At 41.8% G+C, this 27,395-nt stretch overlaps 1 protein-coding gene across 1 annotated transcript in view; it reads right to left on the bottom strand.

Annotated features, from left to right (window-relative positions):
- Positions 1-12,126, bottom strand: part of GLDN (gliomedin) — a 33,883-nt gene extending 21,757 nt beyond the window's left edge. Inside the window, exons 1-3 of the mRNA XM_077829052.1 lie at positions 11,806-12,126; positions 6,008-6,059; positions 3,360-3,377 (exon numbers count right to left, since the gene is read on the bottom strand). Coding sequence (XP_077685178.1) covers positions 3,360-3,377; positions 6,008-6,059; positions 11,806-12,126 — 391 coding nt within the window. The remainder of the gene's footprint in view (positions 1-3,359; positions 3,378-6,007; positions 6,060-11,805) is intronic.
- Positions 12,127-27,395: the final 15,269 nt, after the last annotated feature.

The raw sequence follows: 27,395 nt of genomic DNA, 5'->3' as shown, positions 1-27,395 counted from the left end.
TGCTGATCAATTAGGGAATATGCTTGTTTAAAGTTGTGTAATGCTCCCTTCTAACATCATTTGGCAGCCCCCTGCTTCATCCACTGCTTGCAGGAAGAGCAGCCAGTTGGAGCTAGCTGGTGGGTGGTTGGAACCAGGGTGGACCGGCATCCCCCCCATCAGCTCCCCGCTCCCCTAAGTTCCCTGTGCAGCAGCTGCTCAGCAGGCTACCAATTGCGGACAATTCAGCTGTCCCTCCCCCCACTGCCATGTGCTGCTCCTGTCCTCTGCCTTGAAGATGCTCCCTGAGACTCCTGCTTGCTGTGAGGGCCGGGGAGGGGAAGAAGAGGGGGGCTAATGTCAGGGTGTCCCCCTCCTCCCTGCTCCTGCATCCCTCTTACCCCATCTTCCATAGAGCAAGGGGGACACACGGATGGAGGGGGCTGCAGTGGTCTGGTCTCAGCTTGCTGATCTAATTAACAAGGCAGTGTACTTCTGATGCCACTCTTCATACTTAAAGGGGAAATGCGCATCTCTATCTCTCAAATACACACAGGGTGTGTGTGTCTGTCTCTGTCTGCCCTCCCTCCTTTCCTGCTGCCTTGTAAAGTGTGAGAGTTAACCCTTGAGGGCTCAGCCAATTGCTAGTTCATCATTTAGCAGTAAGGCATTCCCTGGGAAATATCCCACCCTCTGACTCCTCCACCTCGACCAAGCTTCACAATCATCATCACTGTGTACCAGTATTAAATTGTTTGTTTAAAACTTATACTGTGTGTGTGTGTATGTGTATATAGATATAGTCTTTTCTCTGATGAAAAAAGTTTCCCTGGAACCTAACCCCCTCATTTACATTAAGTCTTATGGGGAAATTGGATTCGCTCAACATCATTTCGCTTAAAGTCGCATTTTTCAGGAACATAATTACAACATTAAGTGAGGAGTTCCTGTATGTAGTTTGGGCCTAAACTTTGGAATTGGTGAGACTGTAATGGCTGCTGTTTCTTTATAAACTGATTGTCTTACAAACTAAGGCGCCTCAGCACCATTCCCATTCACTGTGTAAAGAGATAGCTCAGTGCTAGGAGCCAAAGAAGATGTCTGATCAAAATACATACAGCCATTTGATCCAACTACATGACACATGCACTGCACTACCGCATATTATATGTTTATTTATTAGATCAATTCCGTGCAAAGTGGTCCCAAATTAAATAAGGCATCAGGTAAATATTAAAAATCATGAAATAAACAATACATATATGTAAGTTGTCATGTGAAAACACACAGTGCAGCTATAGTTTACACTATGCGTTTCATAATCTTTAGTATTCAACTGATGCCTTATGAAGGGAAAGATCATTTTACGCAGAAAAAATGTTCATGCTGGAAAACAGACATTACGGGATTAGTATCCTGGTTATTTGATGTGGGTCAGTTTACTAATAAAGTTTGGAAGATTCTGCAACGTGGATCCTATTCAGAAACATTCATATAAAGACAATGGTATAATAAATTTAAAGGGCCAGAGTCTCCAGTATGTTCCAGCAGCTTTGTGACACTCTGCCATAAACTTATTTTAGTTAGCCAGTTAATTAAACTGGGTTTACAGCTGCTTTGCATCACCAAAATGGAACAAAGCAGCTGGAACTTCCTGGGGAACCTAGCCTAATAGGACGAGAATAAGAGGCAGCGGTAGCACCAAAAGCGTAGGCAGGCAGGCAGGGGAGACGATCTCAGATTTATAATCCTTCTTGCTACTCTGGGACAGCCACGGTAGAGACACGGGAAACTCTGGATGGTTGTAGCAGCACAAAGGAGGAAAGGTGGTCCTGTGGTTCAAGTACAGCATTGGGAATTAAGGTATCTGGGGCTCTCTTCATGGCTCTGCAATAGATTCTGTGTGACCTTAAGCCTGGTGTTCCCCAGTGTTCTTATCTGTACAGTGGAGACAATTGAGGTGACCAGATAGTCAAAATGAAAATAAAGATACACTTGACACTCTTTCCCCAACAATAAGCCTGTTCCCACACTGACCTCCTTCCCTCAGCTCCTGGGCTGTGACCTACTTCCGCTGGGCTGGTGATTCTGAAACAACCCGCCAGGTTCCCCCTATAACAGTGTGGGAGTGGCGCCCCGCAATTCTATCACCAGCTTCCTTCTGGCAGTGCTGCTGTGGCTGTTTTCCCCAGGGGCTAGGAGAATGGCTTTGCAGAGCCTACAGCAGCACCCTCTGCTGGGGAGGAGTGCTGAATGTTGCTGTTGATTATAAATTGGTTTGGCAGAATTCTGTTTGTTTATCATTTCAACAGACAATGTTGATGTTTATTTTTAAGCATTTTTCCTATTTTATCTATTTAATTTTTCAGAGTTGCAGGAAATTATAGGAGGATCAGCCAATGGGGGGTTCAGACAATAATTACTGATAACAGTAGATGTTGAGATTCGAAAAGTTAAAGCTTTAAAACCACTAAAGAACAAATTATCAATATATGTCAATAGATACTAAGTGTAAATATCCTTAAGTCAAACTCTAATAAGTTCTGAAGCAGCATTTTTCTTACTTTCTCTATCTGTAAACTTGTATTATCATTGATGGAAATATTTTTTGTCGTTGCGTGTTTGTTATGGTGAAATCGACATTTACCAACATTTACCAATAAAAATCGAATTTTTCCAAGTCTAACTATAAAACAGCATAGGTGTTGCATTTTAAAACTCAAAATGCTGAGGACAGGCTGAATTTTACTGAAAAATGGGGGGAGGGAGTTCACTGTCCAGGGGAAGGGAGTACAACAAGAGGCTATCTAATCACTGGAAGGATAACGACACTATATACCTCACATGATCGTTGAGAGGCTAAAGTTGTGAATGTTTGCAAAGCATTTTGAGATCTTCTTATAGATGCTGTAGAACTGCTAAAATTATTCTCATTCTCCTGGAATAGCTAACAGATGGGTAGCAGTGGATTGGTAGGCAGGTCTGGGTACCACGAGCTCACCGCACTCAGCCAAAACAAGAATGAATGGGAATGATCAGATGCGGAACAGAAATATCATAAGAAAAAGCAGAGAGGAGAGCAGAGTCTTTTTTTCTCTTTGACATAAACATTATACCACTGGGCCACATCATACAGTCAGGCTAGAAGCACTTCTAGATGTTCAGCATCCAGATATTATCTTATTTCTTATTAGTCTTAGGAAACTTTGGTTCATAGACTCAGGGCCAGTCTTCAGGAAAAGAATGTTTTTTGATTCACCCCTCTCTCACACTAACCTGGAGATCGCTTTGTCTAGGGTATGTCTTTATACAAATATTTTTTAAACCACCAAGTGAATCAACATCATACCTACAGTATTACAACTGAAAAGGTATCTTACCTGGGGAGCCTGGAGGGCCTAAACCAAAAACAAGCAAAAGAACACGGGAAACAAAGAGAAAAAATGGTGAGTGTAACTTGGCAGCTCAAGTAAAACCAACACTAAACTCAGCTGATTAGCATTAGACCAAAACAAGACAGAAAAGAACTTTCAAACTTCTGAAGAGGCACTTATGGGTTAAGCTATTTTGAATTAAAAGTAAGTACTGAAGCATTAGTGCAGATCCAGCCAGACTTGCTGTATAATTGCTTGTGAGGATAATCTTTCAAAACACCCACTTTATATGCCAAGCCCAGTCATTTCTTAAATTTCCAGTGATAACAATTTGACAAGAATGGCCTCTGAATTCTCCATTCTATTGAATGAATTAAATCAGGAGACAGGTGTTTATGTGCCTTTTCACAAATATGCCCCTAAATCATCCATTAATTATTATGTTTACATTTCTTAGTGCCTCATAAGGAGTTCTCTAAAGCTTTGGTTGTGGTAATGGAAGAACAGGTCTACAGTGTCTCAGGTTAAACGTTGCAAATGTCATGAGAAATTTTTTTTTAGAGAATATCCATTCCAAAGTACACACCTTCCTGGGTAATCAGCAGGAATTCAGAGGTTTGAAATAGGATGGTTAAATATTTTCTCCTCTCTAATCCGCAATAACTTTATGGCTAAATAACAAACAGGCTCCTTTTACTTGTAATTGTTCTCTGTTTGGATTGGATCTGGTTGCCTGTGGGAGTTCACTGTTTGGTAATACTAGAAATTGGATTCACTCTAGTAGTTCAAGGGATATGTGTAATACAGGACATTCCAGTGGAAGCTGTTGAACTCTGTTCTGTCTGTGACTCCAACTACATCGAAAACAAACCTCCACTAGGTGTATGCAAAACATTATCATTCATTTTCCATGGAAGAGAAGCTTAGTGCTACTATCACTTGAGAGCCCATAAATTAGGGTAGCTTTTACAATGTATGCCTATGCTATTACTTTGCCCTGCCAGAGCAATATAAAGGGTCCTTACTGTACATGACTTCCATGCCCATAATTCTCATGAGGCAGGAGTAAACAATTAATACAGGGCATAATAAGAATTATCTGTTCTATGTAACTTCTGGTAAAACATACTTTGATCAAAAACTGGGGAAAGTTGGAAGATAAGAAGAGAGATTACTGCTGGGATTAAAGAACCAAATTCTCTGTACTAACATTTTTACCAGGGCTACAAAGAATCTTTTTAAATCTAAAATTCTACATAGAAATTAAAGAAATAAACAGATCTCGGACACTAAACCTGACAATTTTAAGCATTCATTAAAAAGCTTTATCGGAAAAGTGAAGCACAGTTTAGAACAGCACTAATCTGCGCTGATTTTTTTATAATGCTGGTAGATGCTAGTTAATACCCTTTTCAATACCCTTTAATACCCTTTTCAGTCAATTTTCCAAGAAATGCCTGATTTTTTCACTGCAGATAATTTTTTTCCTTAGTACTCTCACTCACTTTGTCATCTTGAACTCACTGAAGACCCTAGATGTCCTTTTATCAGATAGATAAATAGGAAAAGTACTTGAAATGTAGCCAATGTAACGAAGACAGGTAATGTCTACCGTGTAAGTGAGCTATTGTTAAAGCCAATGTTGGAGTGGGCTTAACTAAGATGAAGATTCAGGGAGTGCATAGAAAGGGATTTAGTAGGCACGGAGTAGCGTGAAGTCAGAATTCTGGAACCCAACACAAGATACATTTAAGCTGTACTTGACAGTGGAGTTGTCTTTGTTCCAGTCAAATTTCACCTGCGCTTTCAAAAGGAGTTTTTGTGTTTTGTCTCCAATAAATCAAGGCCAGATCCATACAGGGGAAATTTCCCGCAAAATTCTACTCATTTTGAATTCAGGTCAGTTAAATTGATATTAAACCCTGTTGGATCAGTAGTTCATACCAACTGCAAATGGCCTGAACTGTTTTACTGAACTGGTTTCCAAATCTAAGTGGTTTACTTATTTTCTCATTTTCAAGTATGTATATCAGCTCCAGCATCTCAGTCTTCTATATACTTTGGCTAGCAAAGCCAAGACAGAGCCCTTGGAGTAGCTAAAGCTTTACATTTTCTTGTTTTCCCAGACCATATGCAAACTTCTCATGCCTTCAGCCTGCCCCAGCCACCAAGTATTTTGAAATTCCTATGGATTTCTGAGAAACCAACCTTAGAGTCTCATGATATGACCATCATCATCCTTCGGAGTCCACTACTTCCACTCCTACCTTAGGCATGGCAGTTGCTACAGTGATACAAGGCCCTCCCTCCCTCTGGGTTGTCCATCCCATGCTGATCTAGAATCAAAAGGCTAAGCTCCAGTCATTAATAGTTGTATAGCACCTCGAAGATGCCGAGAGTTATTAAGTACCATTATTGAGATCCCAATTCCGTAATGAGCTCTGCAAGGGTGATAGGAAAACTATCTAGGAAATAAACATCCCCAGGAACAATGTTACTCTGGAGACTTTTTAATCAGATCAATAGTATCATTCCTATAATAATTTTAGTCCTACAGCCTATAATTATCTCAAGCCAATTTTTCCTCCAAAAATTATTTCATCACCAAGCATACAGCATTCAGCATAATACTATAGTAGTATTTGAAAACGTACCTGTTAAGCATATCCCTTTTGTGCTGTTACATAAATCCACCATCACACGGACCTAATATTACAAAAGTAAAATGTTAAATTCACAACAGTGCACTGAGGTTCAGTTTCTACAGAAAGGACAAACAAAACCTCTCTATGGTTCACTTCACTCTTCTGTGTGATTGCTGTGCAAAAAGCAGTTGGGGAAATTATCTACTTTACAACTACACCACCTTGTAGAATGTGAGCGAACTATTTAGGCCTTAACTTTGGCCTTCTGAAGACCGGCATATGTATTTGTCAATTATTCTATCTTTAAAAATCTGTGTATTGTACCATTTTAACAGCATTTAAAAAAAATACTGGATGGGCACATCTCTGGATGCAGTCTGGGTAGAAAAACTTACACCTTATTTCACTTAGGTTTTCATGGCTCTCTATCTGAGATAGGTTATCAAAGATTATCAAAGCCGGCAGCAGCCAAATATGATCTGTGTTTAACTCATACATATGTCCATTTATGGGTCATTTTCCATCATGCAACATAACTTGCTTACCAGATCTATAAGGTGATTTTTACTAATTTCTTCACTTGACATAATACAGAGCAGCATGTGAATTTGGAATTAGATTATTGGAACCTCATCCATTTGTGGCACTACAATAATTGGGGCATTTGTTTGGATACTTGTAATCGAGAAAGAGCCACAATTCACCATCTCAACAAGACCATCTTTATAACAATGTCCTTAAGTTGCAGTAAGTATGCCTACTGATAAATTCTGGTACTGTATTTTTGTCTACATTTCTTTCTTTTTTATTTACTTCCTAAGAGTGAACATTGTACTAATACAGGGCTCAGCACTGTGAGATGATGAGTACTCTCAACTCCCAGTGATTTGAATGGCAGCTGGCAATGTTCAGTGTCTTGCAGAATCAAAGAGTCCTTATGTAAGTGCTAGCCAACATTTCTGATCTAAAATATGCTTTACCTCTTCCTTCACTATACTTACAACATCTATCTTCAGATGTCACAAGTATCCTTCCAGGGTAATATAAAAACCACTGCATTCTCTTTTAAATTGTATACACTGTCACTGTTGTAGCTAAGTTTATTTTTTATAAATCAAAAGATACAAAGGATAAAATTTTCAGCCTTCAATTGTGCTTGAGTAAAACTGCCTCCACTCAGCACACATGCATGCATTTGTTTTTGCATAACCTTGTGTGTGCCCTTTAAATAATCTAAGGACATGCAAGGTTTACCATTTGCACCTGCAAAACCTATTGTCAACCAACTGTCATTTAATCTGTTCTTCAATCAGGAAAGTTACTGGAGTAGAAAATGCATGCATCATGGGATCAGTAATGGGATATGTACTGCAGCTTTTGTTCTGTTGGTTATTGTTTCAAATCCAGCCCACAATGGTATTGACTAAGCTGTTGCTCCTCAGCGACAGTTCTGAAACCTGTGTGATTGGGGGCCTCCATGTAGCGCCTACTAGACAGGTGTCCAGGTCATAAAAAACAACCAATAAATTTAGCACTTATTAGCACCCTTGTTGGTAAACTCAAACAAGGAGACCAAGAATTCAATGGGTATGGAGAGTAAACTTTCCTCAGACCACCAATAAGTCAGAGTCAAAGCTCTTTAGCTGAGGAGCAAGGAGAAGTTTATACCACCATCTTCCCTGCTGAACTTCTACTGTGGATGGAGAATTTCTGTCTCCATGGCTGTCAATACAGCCCTTTTCATCCACTCTAGGCTCACTTTAAACTTGGTTTAAAAAGAAAAAGGAGAGAACTCCAAACACAGAAAGTGAGAGAGATACCAGGCTTCAAAGAGTTCTTCAACAAAATCAAGGAACTCAAGACCTGATATATCTAATGTAAAAACACAAGTCAAGTCAGTTTTTAAAACAAAGTATGATGCTGTCTTTATAAATAATTTAAAATAAAAACTCAGGATACATAAACAAAAACGATCTGGGACACAACGGTGGTTTGGTGTTTTGTTTTGTTTTGTTTTTGTTTTGTTTTTTGCTTTGCTATGCTATTCACCTATCAGAACCACTGCCTTCCATTTTTTTCTCTCTAGATCAGGTCTAGGGGTTCTGCAGCCTTAGACAAACTGGCAAAACACCACCCCTACTAGTTCACTGTCATCCACACAGAACACTAACTGAATGGTTTACTGGCCCAGATGTTGCTGCTCAAGATGATGGTCTACCTCAGAGGTTTTCAAACTGCGGTCCGTGGACCACCAGTGGCCCGCAAGCTCCATTCAGGTGATCCGCAGATAGTTCCCTCTAAGGTGCATGCCTTGGCGGCCACACACAACAGAATGAAGGACCACCCACCTAATTAGTGGAGTCGCACAGGCGTGGCTCCACTAATTAGGTGCCTGGATCCTGGAAAAGACTAAAAGATATAAGGTGAGGTGGTGGCCTTGGGGTAAAAAATGGGGATAGGTGGGAGTGAGCAGTGGGGTGAGAAGAGGGGGTGGTGGGAATTTTGGACATGCAGGGCTGCAGCAGCCAGAGAAAGAGGCGACTTTCCACAGCTCCAGAGCTGCGGCTGCCGGGGAGAGACGGCCCTCCTTCCCATCCTCAGCTCTATGGCTACTGTGGAGGGGGAGAGACCGCCCCCACTTCCCAGCCCCAGCTTGGGGGCTGCTGCGGTGGGGGAGAGAGGGAGAGACCCCCCTCCTCCCCAGCCCCAGCTCAGGGGCTGCTGTGGCAGGGGAGAGAGGGCACATCCAACACATTAGAAAGGTAAGACTACTAATATTAAAATATGAGTTGTGTGCTTTTATTTGTACAACAAAAAAACGTTAATTATTAAGGTTATTTTATATATAGCACTTTTATCCAAAGCGCTTTACAGTAGTTAACTGACAGTACAAACAACATTTGGAAAGAGCATTAAGCGGTCTGCTGAGACCTTCAACAGTTTTCAAGTGGTCCATAAAAAAAAAAAAGTTTGAGAACCACTGGTCTACCTATTTGATATTGCCACTCTTACTCACACAATCAAGGCAAAGAGCACAACTGTCTGAAGTGCCAATAAACACCAAGTGGACAACATCATATGATACTTTCTACTGAGGCAAAGTTTCCTTTAGAGGCTCTGATTCAGCAAAGCACTAAGGGCTTGATCCAAAGTCTATTTAAGTTAATGGAAATCCTTCTAATGACTTCAGTGGGCTTTGGATCAGGCCCTAAAATACCTGCTTAACTTTAAGCATATGACTCAAACATCTTTTTAAAGTATTTTTCTTGATTGTTTTTACCTTAGAAATATCAGATCTTGACTTCCTTGTCTTTGCCAGAGAATTCTTCATAAGGACTGTCTGCCTTGGGTAAATGGGACTATGCATGCAGATTTTTAGTTCTAAGTTTGAAGGGGCTTTCTGAGGGCCAATCCTGCAAGGTGCTGAGTACTTCTGCAAGGAACCAAACTCCTTCAAATTCCACTCACATCGGTGGGTGCTCAACACCTAGCAGGATCAGGCCCTCTTCTTCTGCAGACCTGTGCTGACAATTAGCATGTGTTAATTTTTTCTGAGGATCTTTCAGATTCCAAGCTGCATTTCAGATCAGACAGAACAAAAATGTTCTTAACTGGCAAACATGCAAAGTAGATTCATTCACTTACAGTATTTCTCTTTCATTTGTACATCACTAAGTAAAAATATGAGATGATATTTCCAAAATGGTTTTAAGGCTACAGAAAGTAAAATGTTCTAGTAAAAACCATATGATCTTATGCAAAGGATTTCTTTTTCAATAAAAAGAGTTTAAGACAATATACGCAAACCTGATCTTCCTAACATTTGTTCTGAAATATGAGAAAATATAACATAAGCTGCTTAACTGCATAAGTCTTTGTGTTTTGTACCTTTAATCAAGAACTTGTCACACAACATTCTGATGCAAAAGAAAAATCAAAAGTACTTCTGTTAAAAATGTCAAGCCAATAAACTTCTATATTATCATAATTACACGAGTCACTTTTTGCAAGTAATCTCATTAAATTCAGTTGTTAGAGTGATAACATTTACATAAATACAAATGCCAATAGTTTATTAAGCATAACAGTTACCGCGTTTAGTGTGGCAATACTGAAAATCCTTACTTCCATAAGTAATCCTTAAAGTCATTGGGAGTATTTACATCAGTAAGGGGAGAGAGGGCGTCAGATTTGCCTTTTCTTGTTATTTTTGAACCAGGGCCTGCAGTCCTTACTCAGGCAAAACTCACAATGAGTTTCCCACATGTTGATGGTATTTTTTACTGAGTAGATACAGTAGAAGCAGGCCCTAGAGCCCCTGTTCTAGAAACACTCATGCACGTGAGTGGAACCCCATATTCAGGAAAAATTCCCATTGAAGTGTGAGAAATTCAGTGCCGTTTTGCCTGAGAAAAGACCTCAGAATCTGGCCCAACACTAACAAAAGGCTAATCCTGCTTTCCTTACCCATGCCACTAATCCCACTGATTTTAGATAACAACAGGTTTCAGAGTAGCAGCCGTGTTAGCCTGTATTCACAAAAAGAAAAGGAGTACATAATGCATCCGATGAAGTGAGCTGTAGCTCACGAAAGCTTATGCTCAAATAAATTTGTTAGTCTCTAAGGTGCCACAAGTACTCCTTTTCTTTTTACTGATTTTAAAGCTTTCTCAGTGAATAAGGTTTTGATGGAATGGGCTGCTAAAGGGATGACTAATATGCCTAATAATAAAAAAGTGGAAATGTGTGTGACTGTAATTAATTGTTCTGAATTATACAATGAGATTCAAACTAGTGGTGTAATAATAAAATATTTAGAATTTTAAATTCCTGAAAATTGTCATTTTATTTGAATTTATTTGTAAAGGTCTCTTTTTTACACATATTGTAACTAGTTTGAAAGCTTCCTGTAGTATTTTAACTGAATCCAATACTGCACTTTTTAAATAAATAACAATTAAAATAGCCACCTCTTTCAGGCAAAATTGGGAATCCTATCAGATCCCGTTAAAAGCTGTTGCTCTTATTTTGTCTGCACAGTAGTCATCTTAAAAAACTTTAGTTACAACCTGTAAAACAATATAGTCTGTTTTATGGATTTCTCTGCCTTAATATTTGCAGGCTATAACCAGTGTTAATTTTTCATGGAAATTAGACTGAACAAAACATTGTGATATATCCTGTAGGGAACACAATCCCTGCAAGGGCAGGGGCTGACCAAACAACCAAACAGTCTTTTCTCATCTCTGACTTCTATGATATGGGAAACAGATGAGATTTGCTTTGCAATTCTGTAAATTTCACCTGCTTTTTCAGATTTGGGAACAAAGATGAGAAAGATCTTAAAGGACCATCACAGTGGAACACTAGAGAGATCATTAAGGGAACATGGAACCAACTACTACAAAGGCCATAGGTGCTGGAGGTTAGGGTGGCTTAGGCAGTCTTGTGATCCGGCCCTGCTGCAGGGGTCACTGTTTCTCCTCACTCACACATACACACACTTTTCCTGAGATGGGAGAAAGTCCCACCACTCTTCATTTAAGTTTCATGTTAACATTTATTTCTTAAAACATCCTCCAATAAGCTGGTGAATTTCACTAGTAAAGTTCTCAGGGCAGCGCCTCCCCGGGAGAGAATTTGACCCAGCCCTTCCCTTGGGGGAGGGAAGCAGATATGCCCTGGGGACTCCACCTTAGGCCACAGACCCTATCTCTTGGTGGAACCTCTGATGGACTCTTCCCCTGACACCAGCTCCTTGGAGATGCTCTCAGGGCCCAGCCCCTACCCCTAGGGGCGCACCCTACCGGCACCATGGAGTAGGTCATCATCATGAGCAACTCATCGTTCTCGGCCCGAACGTGGCCCCTGGCGGCCGCTCCGCGGTGGCTCCTCTTGTGCCGGGCGGCCCCTGGGGCCGCTGCCCCTGGGGCGGTGGGGCCCAGGAGGGACCGCAGGATGCTGTCACTGTCTCCCCCCTGGGGCTGTGCAGCCTCCAGCTCCCGCAGCGCCGCGCTCAGCTCCCTCCACTGGCCCAGGAGGAAGAGCGTCCCCGCGGCGCTGAGCGCCGAGAGCAGCCCCACTGCGGCCAGCACGCAGCGCAGCGCCCGGCCGCCGTCCCCCTGCATCCCCGGCCCGGAGGCGCGCTCGGGCAGGGTCCTGCGAGGCCGAGCGGCCGCGGCTCCCCGGCGCTAGCGGGCAGGCGGGGGCGGAGCGGCGCTGGGGACTCGCTGGCTCCGGCTCCGGGACGGGCTTTATGGCCCCGGGCACCGTGGGCTGCTTCTACCGCCAGCCACAGAGCTGCCCGGGGTGACGAGGCGGAATGAATGGGAGAGGCGGGCGCCGCGGGGACGGGGAGCAAGGGGCAGGGACACAGGGGCCTGGCACCGGGGCAGGGCTGGGGACCAGGGGGCAGGGACACAGGGGACGTGGGAACAGGGGGCAGGGACATGGGGGACCTGGCACTGGGGCAGGGCAGGGAGCAAGGGGCAGGAACACAGGGGACGTGGGAACAGGGGGCAGGGACACAGGGGCCTGGCACCGGGGCAGGGCTGGGGACCAGGGGGCAGGGACACAGGGGACGTGGGAACAGGGGGCAGGGACATGGGGGACCTGGCACTGGGGCAGGGCAGGGAGCAAGGGGCAGGGACACAGGGGACGTGGGACCAGGGGGCAGGGACACGGGGGACCTGGCACTGGGGCAGGGTGGGGAACCATGGGACAGGAAGGAACACAGGGGACCTGGCATTGGAGTGAGGGGAATACAAGGGGAAGGGACATGGGGGACCTGACACCAGGGCAGGCCAGGGGAGTAGGGGGCAGGGACACGGGGCAGGAGGGATACAGGGGATCTGGTATATGGACTGGGCAGAGGACAAGGAGGAGTGACAGGTTTCTGACACACAGGATCCGAAAGAGCGGTTCCAGGCACACTAGGGCCCAGGGCAAGTACAGGCACACAGGAGTGGAGGACCAGCGACTGAGAAGTGAGTATAAGGGTCGGAAGAGGACAGTGGCAGGGATACAGCTGAGTTGACATAGAATCAGAATATCAGGGTTGGAAGGGACCCCTGAAGGTCATCTAGTCCAACCCCCTGCTCGAAGCAGGACCAATTCCCAGTTAAATCATCCCAGCCAGGGCTTTGTCAAGCCTGACCTTAAAAACCTCTAAGGAAGGAGATTCTACCACCTCCCTAGGTAACACATTCCAGTGTTTCTCTTAGTGAAAAAGTTTTTCCTAATATCCAATCTAAAACTCCCCCACTGCAACTTGAGACCATTACTCCTCGTTCTGTCATCCGCTACCATTGAGAACAGTCTAGAGCCATCCTCTTTGGAACCCCCTTTCAGGTAGTTGAAAGCAGCTATCAAATCCCCCCTCATTCTTCTCTTCTGCAGGCTAAACAATCCCAGCTCCCTCAGCCTCTCCTCATAAGTCATGTGTTCCAGACCCCTAATCATTTTTGTTGCCCTTCGCTGGACTCTTTCCAATTTATCTACATCCTTCTTGTGGTGTGGGGCCCAAAACTGGACATAGTACTCCAGATGAGGCCTCACCAATGTCGAATAGAGGGGAACGATCACGTCCCTCGATCTGCTCGCTATGCCCCTACTTATACATCCCAAAATGCCATTGGCCTTCTTGGCAACAAGGGCACACTGCTGACTCATATCCAGCTTCTTGTCCACTGTCACCCCTAGGTCCTTTTCCGCAGAACTGCTGCCTAGCCATTCGGTCCCTAGTCTGTAGCGGTGCATTGGATTCTTCCATCCTAAGTGCAGGACCCTGCACTTATCCTTATTGAACCTCATCAGATTTCTTTTGGCCCAATCCTCCAATTTGTCTAGGTCCTTCTGTATCCTATCCCTCCTCCCAGCGTATCTACCACTCCTCCCAGTTTAGTATCATCCGCAAATTTGCTGAGAGTGCAATCCACACCATCCTCCAGATCATTTATGAAGATATTGAACAAAACCGGCCCCAGGACCGACCCTTGGGGCACTCCACTTGATACCGGCTGCCAACTAGACATGGAGCCATTGATCACTACCCGTTGAGCCCGACAATCTAGCCAGCTTTCTACCCACCTTATAGTGCATTCATCCAGCCCATACTTCCTTAACTTGCTGACAAGAATACTGTGGGAGACCGTGTCAAAAGCTTTGCTAAAGTCAAGAAACAATACATCCACTGCTTTCCCTTCATCCACAGAACCAGTAATCTCATCATAAAAGGTGATTAGATTAGTCAGGCATGACCTTCCCTTGGTGAATCCATGCTGGCTGTTCCTGATCACTTTCCTCTCATGCAAGTACTTCAAGATTGATTCTTTGAGGACCTGCTCCATGATTTTTCCAGGGACTGAGGTGAGGCTGACTGGCCTGTAGTTCCCAGGATCCTCCTTCTTCCCTTTTTTAAAGATTGGCACTACATTAGCCTTTTTCCAGTCATCCGGGACTTCCCCGGTTCGCCACGAGTTTTCAAAGATAATGGCCAATGGCTCTGCAATCACAGCCGCCAATTCCTTCAGCACTCTCGGATGCAACTCGTCCGGCCCCATGGACTTGTGCACGTCCAGCTTTTCTAAATAGTCCCTAACCACCTCTATCTCCACAGAGGGCTGGCCATCTCTTCCCCATTTTGTGATGCCCAGCGCAGCAGTCTGGGAGCTGACCTTGTTAGTGAAAACAGAGGCAAAAAAAGCATTGAGTACATTAGCTTTTTCCACATCCTCTGTCACTAGGTTGCCTCCCTCATTCAGTAAGGGGCCCACACTTTCCTTGGCTTTCTTCTTGTTGCCAACATACCTGAAAAAACCCTTCTTGTTACTCTTGACATCTCTCGCTAGCTGCAGCTCCAGGTGCGATTTGGCCCTCCTGATTTCATTCCTACATGCCCGAGCAATATTTTTATACTCTTCCCTGGTCATATGTCCAACCTTCCACTTCTTGTAAGCTTCTTTTTTATGTTTAAGATCCGCTAGGATTTCACCATTAAGCCAAGCTGGTCGCCTGCCATATTTACTATTCTTTCGACTCATTGGGATGGTTTGTCCCTGTAACCTCAACAGGGATTCCTTGAAATACAGCCAGCTCTCCTGGACTCCTTTCCCCTTCATGTTAGTCCCCCAGGGGATCCTGGCCGTCCGTTCCCTGAGGGAGTCGAAGTCTGCTTTCCTGAAGTCCAGGGTCCGTATCCTGCTGCTTACCTTTCTTCCCTGCGTCAGGATCCTGAACTCAACAACTCATGGTCACTGCCTCCCAGATTCCCATCCACTTTTGCTTCCCCCACTAATTCTACCCGGTTTGTGAGCAGCAGGTCAAGAAAAGCGCCCCCCCTAGTTGGCTCCTCTAGCACTTGCGCCAGGAAATTGTCCCCTACGCTTTCCAAAAACTTCCTGGATTGTCTATGCACCGCAGTATTGCTCTCCCAGCAGATATCAGGAAAATTAAAGTCACCCATGAGAATCAGGGCATGCGATCTAATAGCTTCCGTGAGCTGCCGGAAGAAAGCCTCATCTACCTCATCCCCCTGGTCCGGTGGTCTATAGCAGACTCCCACCACTACATCACTCTTGTTGCACACACTTCTAAACTTAATCCAGAGACACTCAGGTTTTTCTACAGTTTCATACCGGAGCTCTGAGCAGTCATACTGCTCCCTTACATACAGTGCTACTCCCCCACCTTTTCTGCCCTGCCTGTCCTTCCTGAACAGTTTATAACCATCCATGACAGTACTCCAGTCATGTGAGTTATCCCACCAAGTCTCTGTGATTCCAATCACGTCATAGTTCCTTGACATCACCAGGACCTCCAGTTCTCCCTGCTTGTTTCCAAGGCTTTGTGCATTCGTATATAAGCACTTGAGATAACCTGACATGGGTCAGTGGATCAGGCATAGGGGTTAGGAGTACAGCGAAGCGTGGATGCAGTCTGATGGAAGGGATTGGGAGATGAAGGCGAACAGGGTACCAGAGTATGGGACAGAGCCTCAGGACAAATACAATCAGAGATTGGCGCAGGGAGCAGCAGCATAGGACAAGGTTAAGGGAATGAGGATGATGGAAAAAGATGTGGAACATGGGCACAGTGCTAAGGGATAGGGAAAGAGGGGCAGAGGATCTAGGTTAGGACACTCATTACAACCTCTGGCTGAAATATTCATAGTGGGCATGTAAAATTATGAACCCAAAATCCTTATTTACATTAGGCACCTAAACAAATCAAAGTTAAGCATCCACTTTGAAAATGTATGCCTTGACCCTGGAAATTGAAATTAGGTCAGGATATTTTTATGGGAAATTGCAGGACAGCCAAGGGGAAGACAACCTTTACTCCTTGTTGCCTCCAACCATGATAGACATTTAGGTGCTTAAGTAGACATCACTACTTCCACTGGCTGGGGTACTATTGTGCTTTTGGCCATATTATAAGGACAGCTGTATTACGTCCCATTTTGCTGCTTGTTATATCTACAATATAATTTTGTAATTTAGAAAAGCAACTAGACGTTTTCAAGAGGTACCATATAATTCACTAATAACCATTTATATTATGTTATGGCTGTAGAACTGGGCACACCTCCAAAAGCTTTATGTGATTTAACATTTTATGATCATCAATGAATTATTTGACACCAGTGTGCTGTGTGGGAGAAATAAACCAAATTCTGCTCCCAGTTACTAATGTAAATCCCATAGTACCTCCATAGAAATCAATGGAGTTACTCAGGATTTATCAATGCTGTAAATCAGAGCAGAATTTGGCCCATAAATGTTACAATTTTCATACAAATCTCCAAGAGACCCTAACCCTTGAAAGAAGAGTTAAAACATCTAATTATTAAAGAAAAATGTGTGTATGTATAAACACACCAGACCACACACAGTAATTCAAGGTCAGTGCCAAAGCCACTGCTTTTTCCCCTTTAACAATTAGGTGGGTTAACTCTTCTTAAGAGTTTGCTAGCTTTTGGAGGTTTGTAAGACCACTTCTGGGCTGAATTCACTTTCATTTACACTCCATTGATTTCAGTGGCATTACTCCAAATTTACATCAATGTACCTGCAATTTGGCTATATCACACATACAGAGCACAAAGAGATTAAAATAATTAATGGATGGTTATAAAATGTTTATTTATAGTCATAACTGATGGGCTAGAAAGATTTTCCCTCCCACTTTCTGATCAGAAGTTTGGAACACCCATAGCAGAGACTACCCAAAGCATTCACCCCAGACTTTATACCAAGCCTTGTGCTTGCTTTGCCAGGGCTTTGGAAGTTTAGCTAGTATTGTGTGGATAATCTTGCCACGCAGGAATATTAAATAAAGTTGATTGATTATGTATTAGGTTACAGCCTGGAAATGGGCAGAGGTGAGGTTTCAGAGTAACAGCCATGTTAGTTTGTATTCGCAAAAAGAAAAGGAGTACTTGTGGCACCTTAGAGACTAACCAATTTATTTGAGCATAAGCTTTCGTGAGCTACAGCTCACTTCATCAGATGCATACTGTGGAAAATACAGAAGATGTTTTTATACACACAGACCATGAAAAAAATGGGTGTTTATCACTACAAAAGGTTTTCTCTCCCCCCACCCCACTTTCCTGCTGGTAATAGCTTATGTAAAGTGAGCACTCTCTTTACAATGTGTATGATAATCAAGGTGGGCCATTTCCAGCACAAATCCAGGTTTTCTCCCCCCGCCCCGCCCCCATGGATCCAGAGCTGGAACGTTTGGTTCAAAACCAGATCAGGGCTTAGGGTTTGATGGTGCTGAAACCTGTAAGCTGTTCTTGCAAACTTATCGCACCAAATGGTGGAAGTGTCTTTAAATCAATTGATCTTAAGAACTTTCCACCATTTTGAATGGGAGAAACCTCACAAGAGGGGTTCCATATTCTTGTGCAGAAATACTATCAGAATGGCCATTCTCTGGAAATTTCAGCCACCTCTCAACCAGAACCAGAAAGCTGCAGCTTCAGATCTGACCTAGAATTTGAAACAACCCTCAAATGCCTCTGATTTTGGTTTCTCTCTACTAAAGGCAGTTCTGATCCAAAACATTTCACATGTTATAAAGGAGCCAAGTTGCGGGGGCGGGGGTAGGGGGGATGGACGACGGACAAAAATACAGCTCCACTGTACTAAAGCTTCGATATGTATAAAAAAACGCAACATGAAAAACAGTTGGCCACTTCAAAAGTCAAGTTAAAGAATACACAAGCAGGGATAATTTCCTAAATTCGTTGTTCCCATATGTAAGTATATGAACCTTGTAGGCAGGGTGGGGGCAAAGGAGCTTAACTGAGGTCCTGAGTGATAAAATTTCCATTGGCTTTGATGGGAACAGGGATGGACCCTGGGTCTTGTTTACTTGACCATTTAGATGACTTTTTAATGTGGCTCTCTTATATAGCTGTTGGTCCTTCTAAGTTAGCTACAGTAGATTAGTTTAGATTTTACATTAGTAATAGTGGCTTATTGTATCTACCTGCATATCCACCTATCTGTCTATACAGTGTGTAGTGTCCGGGCAGCTTTCAAAAAAGAGCTTAAAAATGAGGTCCTCTGTTTCTCTTCCTCCCCTTTCCCAATTAGTAGGAGTTTGCCACTTTCTCTGTCCCTCCTCATTCCACACCCATCTCTAAGTGAAAGCTAAGACAAAGAATGAGACTTACATTTCATTCTGAAGGCAGAGAGATTCAGGATCATACTGCTCTCTTTCATGAGTGAATTCCGTAGACAAGGACCTGATGCCAAGAAGGCTCCATATCCCAAGCTTACAAATCCACTCTTATGCTTGACAATTCTATTGTTCCATGGAACACAGCTGTTGTATGATGCTTTGATCATGAAGCAGGAGGCAGTCTTGCAAGTAGCTCAGACATATTTCTGGTAGCTTGAAAAATGCCTTTTATGCCTGTTTAGAAAGTAGATTTGGAAAATATGTTTCAATATATTGTGTAATTATTATGGATTGTGCTCATGATATGTCAGACGACATTAAATCCTCCTTTTTTTGAACCTCCTCCATCTCCCAAAATGTGTCAGGATTCCACACACCTCAAATTAACTGATTTTATTTTTTATGAGAACCCACATGTACAATATACAGTAAACTGTGCAAAATGTCAGGATAGAAGGAAAACTGCAGCTACAGACGCCAAATATCTTCACACCTCTTTGGGGGAGAGTGGCAGTAGAAACGTGAACAAAAGACATAACAAATAAGGACAATCATTAAAATTTTGATCATGTTATGATACAGTATTGTCTGAGCTCCCACAAGGCCACCGCAGATAAACCATTAATGATGTCATTGAACAGATATTGTCATGTGCAGCAGATATCTTTTTGTGGATGAATGAGTGGAGTCTCAGAGCGTCTTCTGATGGTAGAATGTAAAGTAGTGACATTCACGGCAAGCAAGACAAAAAAAACTAAGTGAAGCTATCCAACTTGAATTAACTACACTGAAATTATCATAAGGTTTTATTTACATTTGAATAGTTTTTCGTGATAATGAAGGTAGCAAGTAGACTTGTTTACTCTGTCAACTGATAGCCTAACCGATTATAGAAATGTACAGTTGTGTTTTATTTTGCTCAGCCTTGTGAAAAAGACAATACAACCATGAATGAAAATACATAAAACAGACTCTGTCCTAAACAAACATAATTTATAATTACATTGATACAATAAAATCACTAAACATCCTTCATAACAGCAAACTAAAACCTGTCTCCTTTTAAGGACATAAATGGCCCTACATGGAACTGCACTCCAGAGACTGTATAATGTAACATGCAATGATTCTTCATCTTTTATTGTCTATTTCAGAGTACAATGACTGACTAAAGAGCATACTAATCACGAGCTGCTATTTGGAGAATAGTGGAAGTGATATAGCATTCTGTTTATCCATCTGTCCAATCTTGAAGGGGATTTGGATTTTATCTTTATTATGGTTAAACACTGGGGTACATCCTGCTCCCTGTGAACATCCCAAGTAAGGCTATGAGCAAGGAAATTCCTTGGTTGTCAGAGGTGCTGAATCTTCCCCCTTCAGTCCCAGGCCACAAGGCTGCATTGGATCTGTTCCACAGCTACCAATATAGCATGGAATCTGCAAAGGCCTCGGTAATTGCTGTGCCACTCACTTCACAGGGGACTTGCATTGTCATGGATACATTTGCTGCACCTTGCCTAGAAACCTCCTCACCTGGTGGAGTGCGAGGAGCCTCTAAGAGCACAAAGCTACAGCACATAGAAGGGCATGAAACCCCAGCATGGATTCCCGCAGCCTTTCCACCAATAGTAGTAAATACTTATATTATGATAGTGCATGGATCAGAACTGGGGCCCCATCATGCTGGGTGATGTACAAACAGAAAAGAAACAATACAGGTCTTGAAGAGTTGATAGTCTAAAGAAAGCTTGGGGAATATGGACAAAAACTAGCCCACTCTGTTGCAACATCTGTAAACAGCTTTTCAAAACGTCACTAACGTAATCCATGATAGATTGATTGCAGTGGAAAATTAAATTCTATTTACTCACTAGAACAGCAGAAAAAGTTCACAGTGGAAATTCAAGCATTCCCACAATCCCACACCAATGTACCATATGTCTGACTCCTGACTTGTTTGAATCTCATCCTCTAAGAGTGAGAAAATTCTTAGCCCTCCCGCCCCATCCTGCACATTCAATTGTTGGTTTGTCTGCTGGGACTGTCCAAAAGAATGCCAGTAAGTGGAGTTTCAGTTTATGTGGAGGGGTTTCCATGGGGACATTTGGGATCAAATTTTCAAAAGCGTGTGCTCAATTCACACATGCATTATAATTTGCATCAATGGAAGCCTGGCACATGAAAGAGTGCTTAAATCTAGCCCATGTTCTTTAGGACCTAGATTGAGACCATCAATTTAATTCATACAAGCCACAGATCAACTATCGTATTAGGTCAAAATCTACCAGAGCAGCCATAGTTCAAACTAACAGCAAAGAGATGAAAGGCTCAGTATCCTCCTGGCCATTCCCAGGCGATCCTGTTCCCCTCAAAAATACTCTTGATTGCTCAATTATTGGGGCAGAGGATGGATGCAGAAAGGCACACCATCTTGCTTAAATAATTCTCTCATACAGATTTTTTTTAATTGTTACTGTGCAAAAATGTAATTGTATATTTCAATCTATTCTACTCTCAATGTCTTACACTGGAAAATGGAGCAGGCTTTGTGTGACAAACAAAGATGAAAGCTGAATTGAGTCCTGAGACAATTGAGGATGAGCTGTGTGTAAGATAAAGGACCAATCTTCCTCTCATGATGTTATTAAAGGAAAAAATGAGTCTGATTTTTAAGCTAATCAAATTTTGCTCTCTCTTTATATGAATTCTTAGAAATAAGGAAATATAAACCTTTTCACTGTACTCATTAAGGGAAAGAAAAAAGACATGATATGTCCTTATACCTTTCAGTGGAAACCAATAGATTTGACTATATTATTCTCTGCCAAGATGGGGATTCAACATGTGGATTGAACGTACTTATTTTAGGATTCTTCTGTCAGCTAGCAGCTGTTTAAGTGGAATGGAAATCATCCTTTGGATTCTGACAGATGGTGAAGAATAGATGAACTGTTCAGCAGGATGGATCAGTACCTCACCAAACGCTGCTTGAAGCATGGTTTCTTGTACTGTTTTCTGGAGTATCTGGTACTGGACACTGTTGGTGACAGGACACTAGACTAGATAGACCACTGGTCTGATGCAGTTTGGTGATTCCTGTGAGAATCATCATGGTCTTACTGTGGCTGTTACTTTGTTTAAAAATGTTAAAAGACCCCTTTCAGCATATGAGAAAGGGAGATGTCCGAGTTTTGAATCATATTAGATCCTGTTCTATTCACCTTAGAAAGAATCGCTCGTGCATGTTTGAAATGCCTTTGCAATATTTATGGGACAGTTCCAGCAATAAGTGCATCAAATTCTACACAAATATGAAGTAATTCCATGTGGAGTTACTCCAGAGTTATATCAGTGAATGAAACTGATGTCAGAATCTGGCCCATTCCATTTCTGTATAAAGGAAACTGAGCTGTTTAAATTATAGACAGAAATAGGATGATTTTGATCTTGTTTATATTCAGGAGAGATCAGTCTTTTCATGGGAAGAAACCACACATACCCATTTAAAATACACTAGAAAGAATCATAAGATTAGTATTTATAAATATGTATCCCATGATGCAAGACCTAAGTGGGAAGACACTTACTGGAGAGAGCAGTGAAATAAATATCCAGACGTGTTGGCAAAAGGACTCAAACAATAAGAAATTCCATTCAAATGAAGCGATGGGCCCTGAAAGAATGTCAATAGAAACATAAGAAATGCATACTTTTACCAAAACAGCAATCAATAGAAAACAAAGAAATCACTGTCACAAATTGTACATTAAACATTACTGGAATAAGTGAAGGACATGGCAGGAACAAACATCCAAATGTTTCCCTATATAGGGTAACATCTAAAAAGCAGCAAATTTACATAAAGATAAACCTGTTGTGGGAAAAAATAAAATTTGCCTACAGAACATCAAGTAATTCTTTATCTTAGAAAATTGTAGGTAAAAACAAGGGGCCAGATCTTTAGCCTCTCTTAAGTTCCCTTTGTGCCACTCTCAAGGCTGATTCCCCACTCTGGCACTTCAAGTGCAGAAGGTGGGGGCTCGCAAGGATTTTAAAAATTAATACTGGCCACTCCAGGCTTGTATTAAACTCCCAAGGTTACAGTTTCTTTCTGACCTTGGATCAGTAGATGCTGCAACCACCCAAATGCAAAAAAAACCCTTTGAAACCAGAAAGGCGCTCTTGGTAATTCCTTCCTGTGGGGTACCCTCAAGCCCTTTCGCCCCTCTCTGGGGAAGAGCCGAGAAAGAAAAACAAAGGAAATCAGTTGTCGCCACCAGCTAATTTAATAACATGTGCACAAACCTCTTAGGACACCAAAAATCGAATCCTGTTCTTAAAAAAGGTAAATTTTATTAAAAACAAAAAGAAAGAAAATACATCTAGAACTTAGGCTTTTGCTAGACTTAAAAAACCCAAATACAAAATTGAAACATCAAGAATAACCTTCTTGAGGTCCAGCTTAAAGGTTACAAGCAAAACAAAAAAGCATTTGGGGTTAGCACAGAGGAGTCCACAAGCCAATAAGAAATAAACATAAATATATCTAATCGCGTCTTTCTAGACATTCCTAATTTACTGACATATCTCGGGTTTCAGATAAGCAATCTCTAGGTACGATCTGATGGTTTTTCATATCTGTCTTAAGCTCCTCACAGCATAACTTCTCCCTGTTCCCCTCTTTCCAGGAGAACCACAACACACAGACAAGGGAAGCTTTTTCCCAATTTTAAAACGTTCTAGCCCTCCCCTTGGCTCTTTTGGTCAGGTGCCCACTCCTTTCCTTTTACCTGTGGGCTTGTTTACCCTTTACAGGTAAAGCAAGTAGAGAACAAGCACCAAGAGGGATTCCATAGCCAACTGGCTGGCTGGGTGTCTACAAAAGCGAGCTATCCCCCCTCTCATTTATCACAGCCAGCAGCGTAAGTGGACTTAAAAGCTACCTTAAGGAATCAGCTAGGGATTCCCCTAATGTAATTCTACTGAAGTAAAGTGAGTACTACTTAATATAAGGGTTGCAAGAGTAAATTAATACATTCAGAGTAAAGGCTCAGCCAGATGCTATTTTGGAATAGCTGGTTTTAATGGTAGGTCATAAATTAAGAACCAGAATGATAAGCTGCTTCTTCTAAAATAAAAATGCTTAATGTCTGTAAATAGGCACAACTTACGCTGCACAGACTCCAACGTGAAACTGCAGAACCGGAATTAATTTGCAAACTGGACCCATCACATTAGGCCTAAATAAAGACTGGGAGTGGTTGGGTCATTACAAAACCTAAACCTTATTTCCCCCATACTAATTTCCCCCTACTGTTATTCACACCTTCTTGTCAACTGTTTGAAATGGGCCACTCTCATTACCACTACAAAAGTTTTTTCTCCTCCCTGGGTATACTACTATTAATTGAATTGTCTTATTAGATTGACCTCACACTTGGTAAGGCAACTCCCATCTTTTCATGTATTTATACCTGCTCCTGTATTTTCCTCTCCATGCATCTGATGAAGTACTAGTCCACGAAAGCTTATGCCCAAATACATTTGTTAGTCTCTAAGCTGCCACAAGGACTCCTTGTTGTTTTTGCACAAAGACAATTACTCAACGCCATCCATATGTCTCACTGTCTTAAGCAAGTCATTAAATGATGATGTTTGATGAGGACCATGGCTAAGGATCACTGAAAAACAGAATCAGTACACTGGCAGCTAAGGATACTTTCCCAGAAGATTACACCGAATTCCCCCAAACAAACACTTGTTAGTAAAAGCAAAGATGAATCAGAGAGGAAAGTTGACCCAAAGGGGAAAATTAAAAATGGAACCAACTCAAACAGCATGACTGTAGCAGCCCATTCATAATCCAGGCCAGGGAAATAAAAGCAATTGATAAAAGCCTACGACACGATAAATCTGCCAAGATTCACCTGTCACATCATTATAATAGCATTGGCAACTGAAAAAAACAATGTCAAATATGTGAGTTTTATAGCAACTATCAAGAAAAGTCAGTGCTTCTGGCAGCATATCCTTGCAATTAGGAGTTCAGAAGGTGTCAAGAGACTCTAGGAGAATCCTTATCAAAACCACAAGACAGGAATTAATATTTAATATTTTTAATGAATACTGGTCCAGATTCTCTGATGTGTGGAAGGTGGCATAAAGCAGCCTTAAGGCTAGTTTTGACAGTGAAGGATTCCTGCAGCACAGGAAAATTGTTTAGTGGCGTAAAACCACAGCGTCAATTCTTATGCCACCACCCTACTAGCCACCAGTATAAGGATATGACCAAAGGAAAGGGGCTGTGGCCAGAACATCTCTATGCCCCATAGTTCCCAGACTATCAGGAGGGTCCCTTGCAGCAATAGGCACTTGAGTATTGAGTACAGCAGTGCTGAGGCATCTGTACTTCCCGCTCAGTACCCTTTGAGCTGTGCAGAACCCACCTTGAATGCAGTGCAGGATTGGGGCCCTTATAATTATTGAATCAAGCAGGTATCAACAAACAATTTATTATTGCCAGTTTTGGTTCCCAAGATATGGTTTGACAACAATCAAGGTATTTAAATCAATCAGAAAATTGCTGTGTGTTCACTTTTCCCGGACATTCGAGCAGTAAAATTTTACAAGAACCAGTGCTAGGAGTACATTGAGTACTAAGTACTTGCAAGTGAACTGATCACAATCCATACAGAGCCTTAAAAAAATTTTCAAAAGAAATTAATCTGTTAAATTAAGATTATGTATAAATAAGTAAAAATTGCAGTTTGATCATAGAATGTCCACAAAGAGAAAAATAGTGTCTTAGGCAAATGATTATATTGCTGTAATATATGCCATATAATTCAATCAGCTCAAGTTTGACCCAAGTAGATATCCTATTAAGGTATTTCGTAATAAAAAGTACCATCCAAATAAAACGAAGGACAATGATGCAAAGGTATAATTGGAGGACAGACAGACTATAATGCTGGTAATATTATTAAAGACAATAGTAATATCCTAAATTGAGAAGATCCATTTAAGAACAATCTAAAGAGCATCTTGATGAACCAGTCTTGTTTTTGTCTTCAATATCTATTATGAAAACTCTGGAAGTTGATCTTTTCATATACTCAGAAAAGTTATCGTTTCCTCTGATAACCAATCAAATAATAGTTGACAGCTAATGTAGTCATATTCAGGGCAAAGTCATCATGGACTTGTATGCTATATTAACTGAATGGTAAACTTGAGCTGGTATATAATTGGATGCATCCACAGTGCTCATTAACAGATCACTAATAACATGCCTCTTGGAATCACCAGACCAGAAAATTATATCACCAGATTGCTAGTAATATTATTAATTATTGTTGTTATTATTACTACTACATAGCCCTTAACCAATCCCCATTGAACTAGACACTGTACAGATATATAAAATTCAAGACAGTCTCTGCTCCAAAGAACTTACAATCTTAGTTTAGGATAAGATACAACGAGTGGGTGAAGCAACTAAATGGGCGTGGAGGGGTAGGAGGATGGGATAAAGGTAATTTCAATATGTTTTTGCACAGAACAGCTGCGTGCAAAATTTGTAGGCAAACATGCCTCTTGGATTTCTCCACTAAAGAAGGCATATTCCTAACATTATTTTTAAAGAGCCAGGATTCTCTACTGAGTATCGCTCAAAAAGTCGAGACTTGGGGCTGTATTAAGGAAATGTTTTAGGGGAAAAAAACATTTGTTTCTTGGTCTCGTATGTCTTCATTTTCGGATGAGGAAGTAGGCACATCTGTGCAGATCTCAAAATGGCACATGGGTAGGACACGACATCCAAAATCTTCTGGAAATACAGGATGTAGGGGGCCACTTTTGGCAGACTATTCAATTCCCTTCCAGGCACTGTGGATACTGCCCACATCAACAGTGAATAATTTGGCATATTCCAACTCTGGGAAGCACCCTTTCAGAGCTATGTTGTCAGTGTTTCTGTTCCTTGTCTACATAAAAAAAAAGGATCTGAAGGAGCCCCAAGAGGGAAAAGAAATGTCATGAATCATGATCCAAATACGATTGGTTTTGTAAGCAAATTGATTTACTTTCACCACAGTTCAAAAAGACTTACAAAGAGTTAGTGTGTGACTGTGAAGAGACTCATAAGAAGATGTACATGCCAGGAACCAGAAATTATAACCACAATGGGTCTGTTTATAAAAAGTCCCGAGCACCCATGACTTTCACTGATTTCATTTGGAGATGCAGGTGCTCAGCATTTCTGAAAACATTTCCTTAAAACAGCACCCAAGTCTGGACTTTTTTGACAGCAACAAAGGTTAAGACATTTCTGCAACAATAACCTCTATGTTCGTACAGCTGGGGTATTATGTCTATTACAGAGCTTATACAAATCCCAAATACCCAAGACATAGTGTTTCTCAGAATGCTCCTATGACTTGGTCTCTTATCCACATGATAAAGAAAGCATTTGTTCTGAATACTAGCAAAGGGGGAAATTTTAAAAATACTATTATAAATAAATGCTAATATATAGGTACACATGCCTGAAGGCTTCCAGATGCTTTAACAAAATATATAGCTCACCACTTCCCTATCTTGCAGGGTGCTGTGAGGTTAAATTTATTAATGTTTGGAAATGCTCAGATATGATGGTGTGGAATACGATAGAAAGGCAAATAAAACATTTTTGCAGCGGTAA

The sequence above is a fragment of the Eretmochelys imbricata genome, chromosome 10, assembly GCF_965152235.1.
Source record: "Eretmochelys imbricata isolate rEreImb1 chromosome 10, rEreImb1.hap1, whole genome shotgun sequence".
NCBI classification, from domain to species: domain Eukaryota; kingdom Metazoa; phylum Chordata; order Testudines; family Cheloniidae; genus Eretmochelys; species Eretmochelys imbricata.
This window is presented reverse-complemented; position numbering and strand designations above follow the sequence as displayed.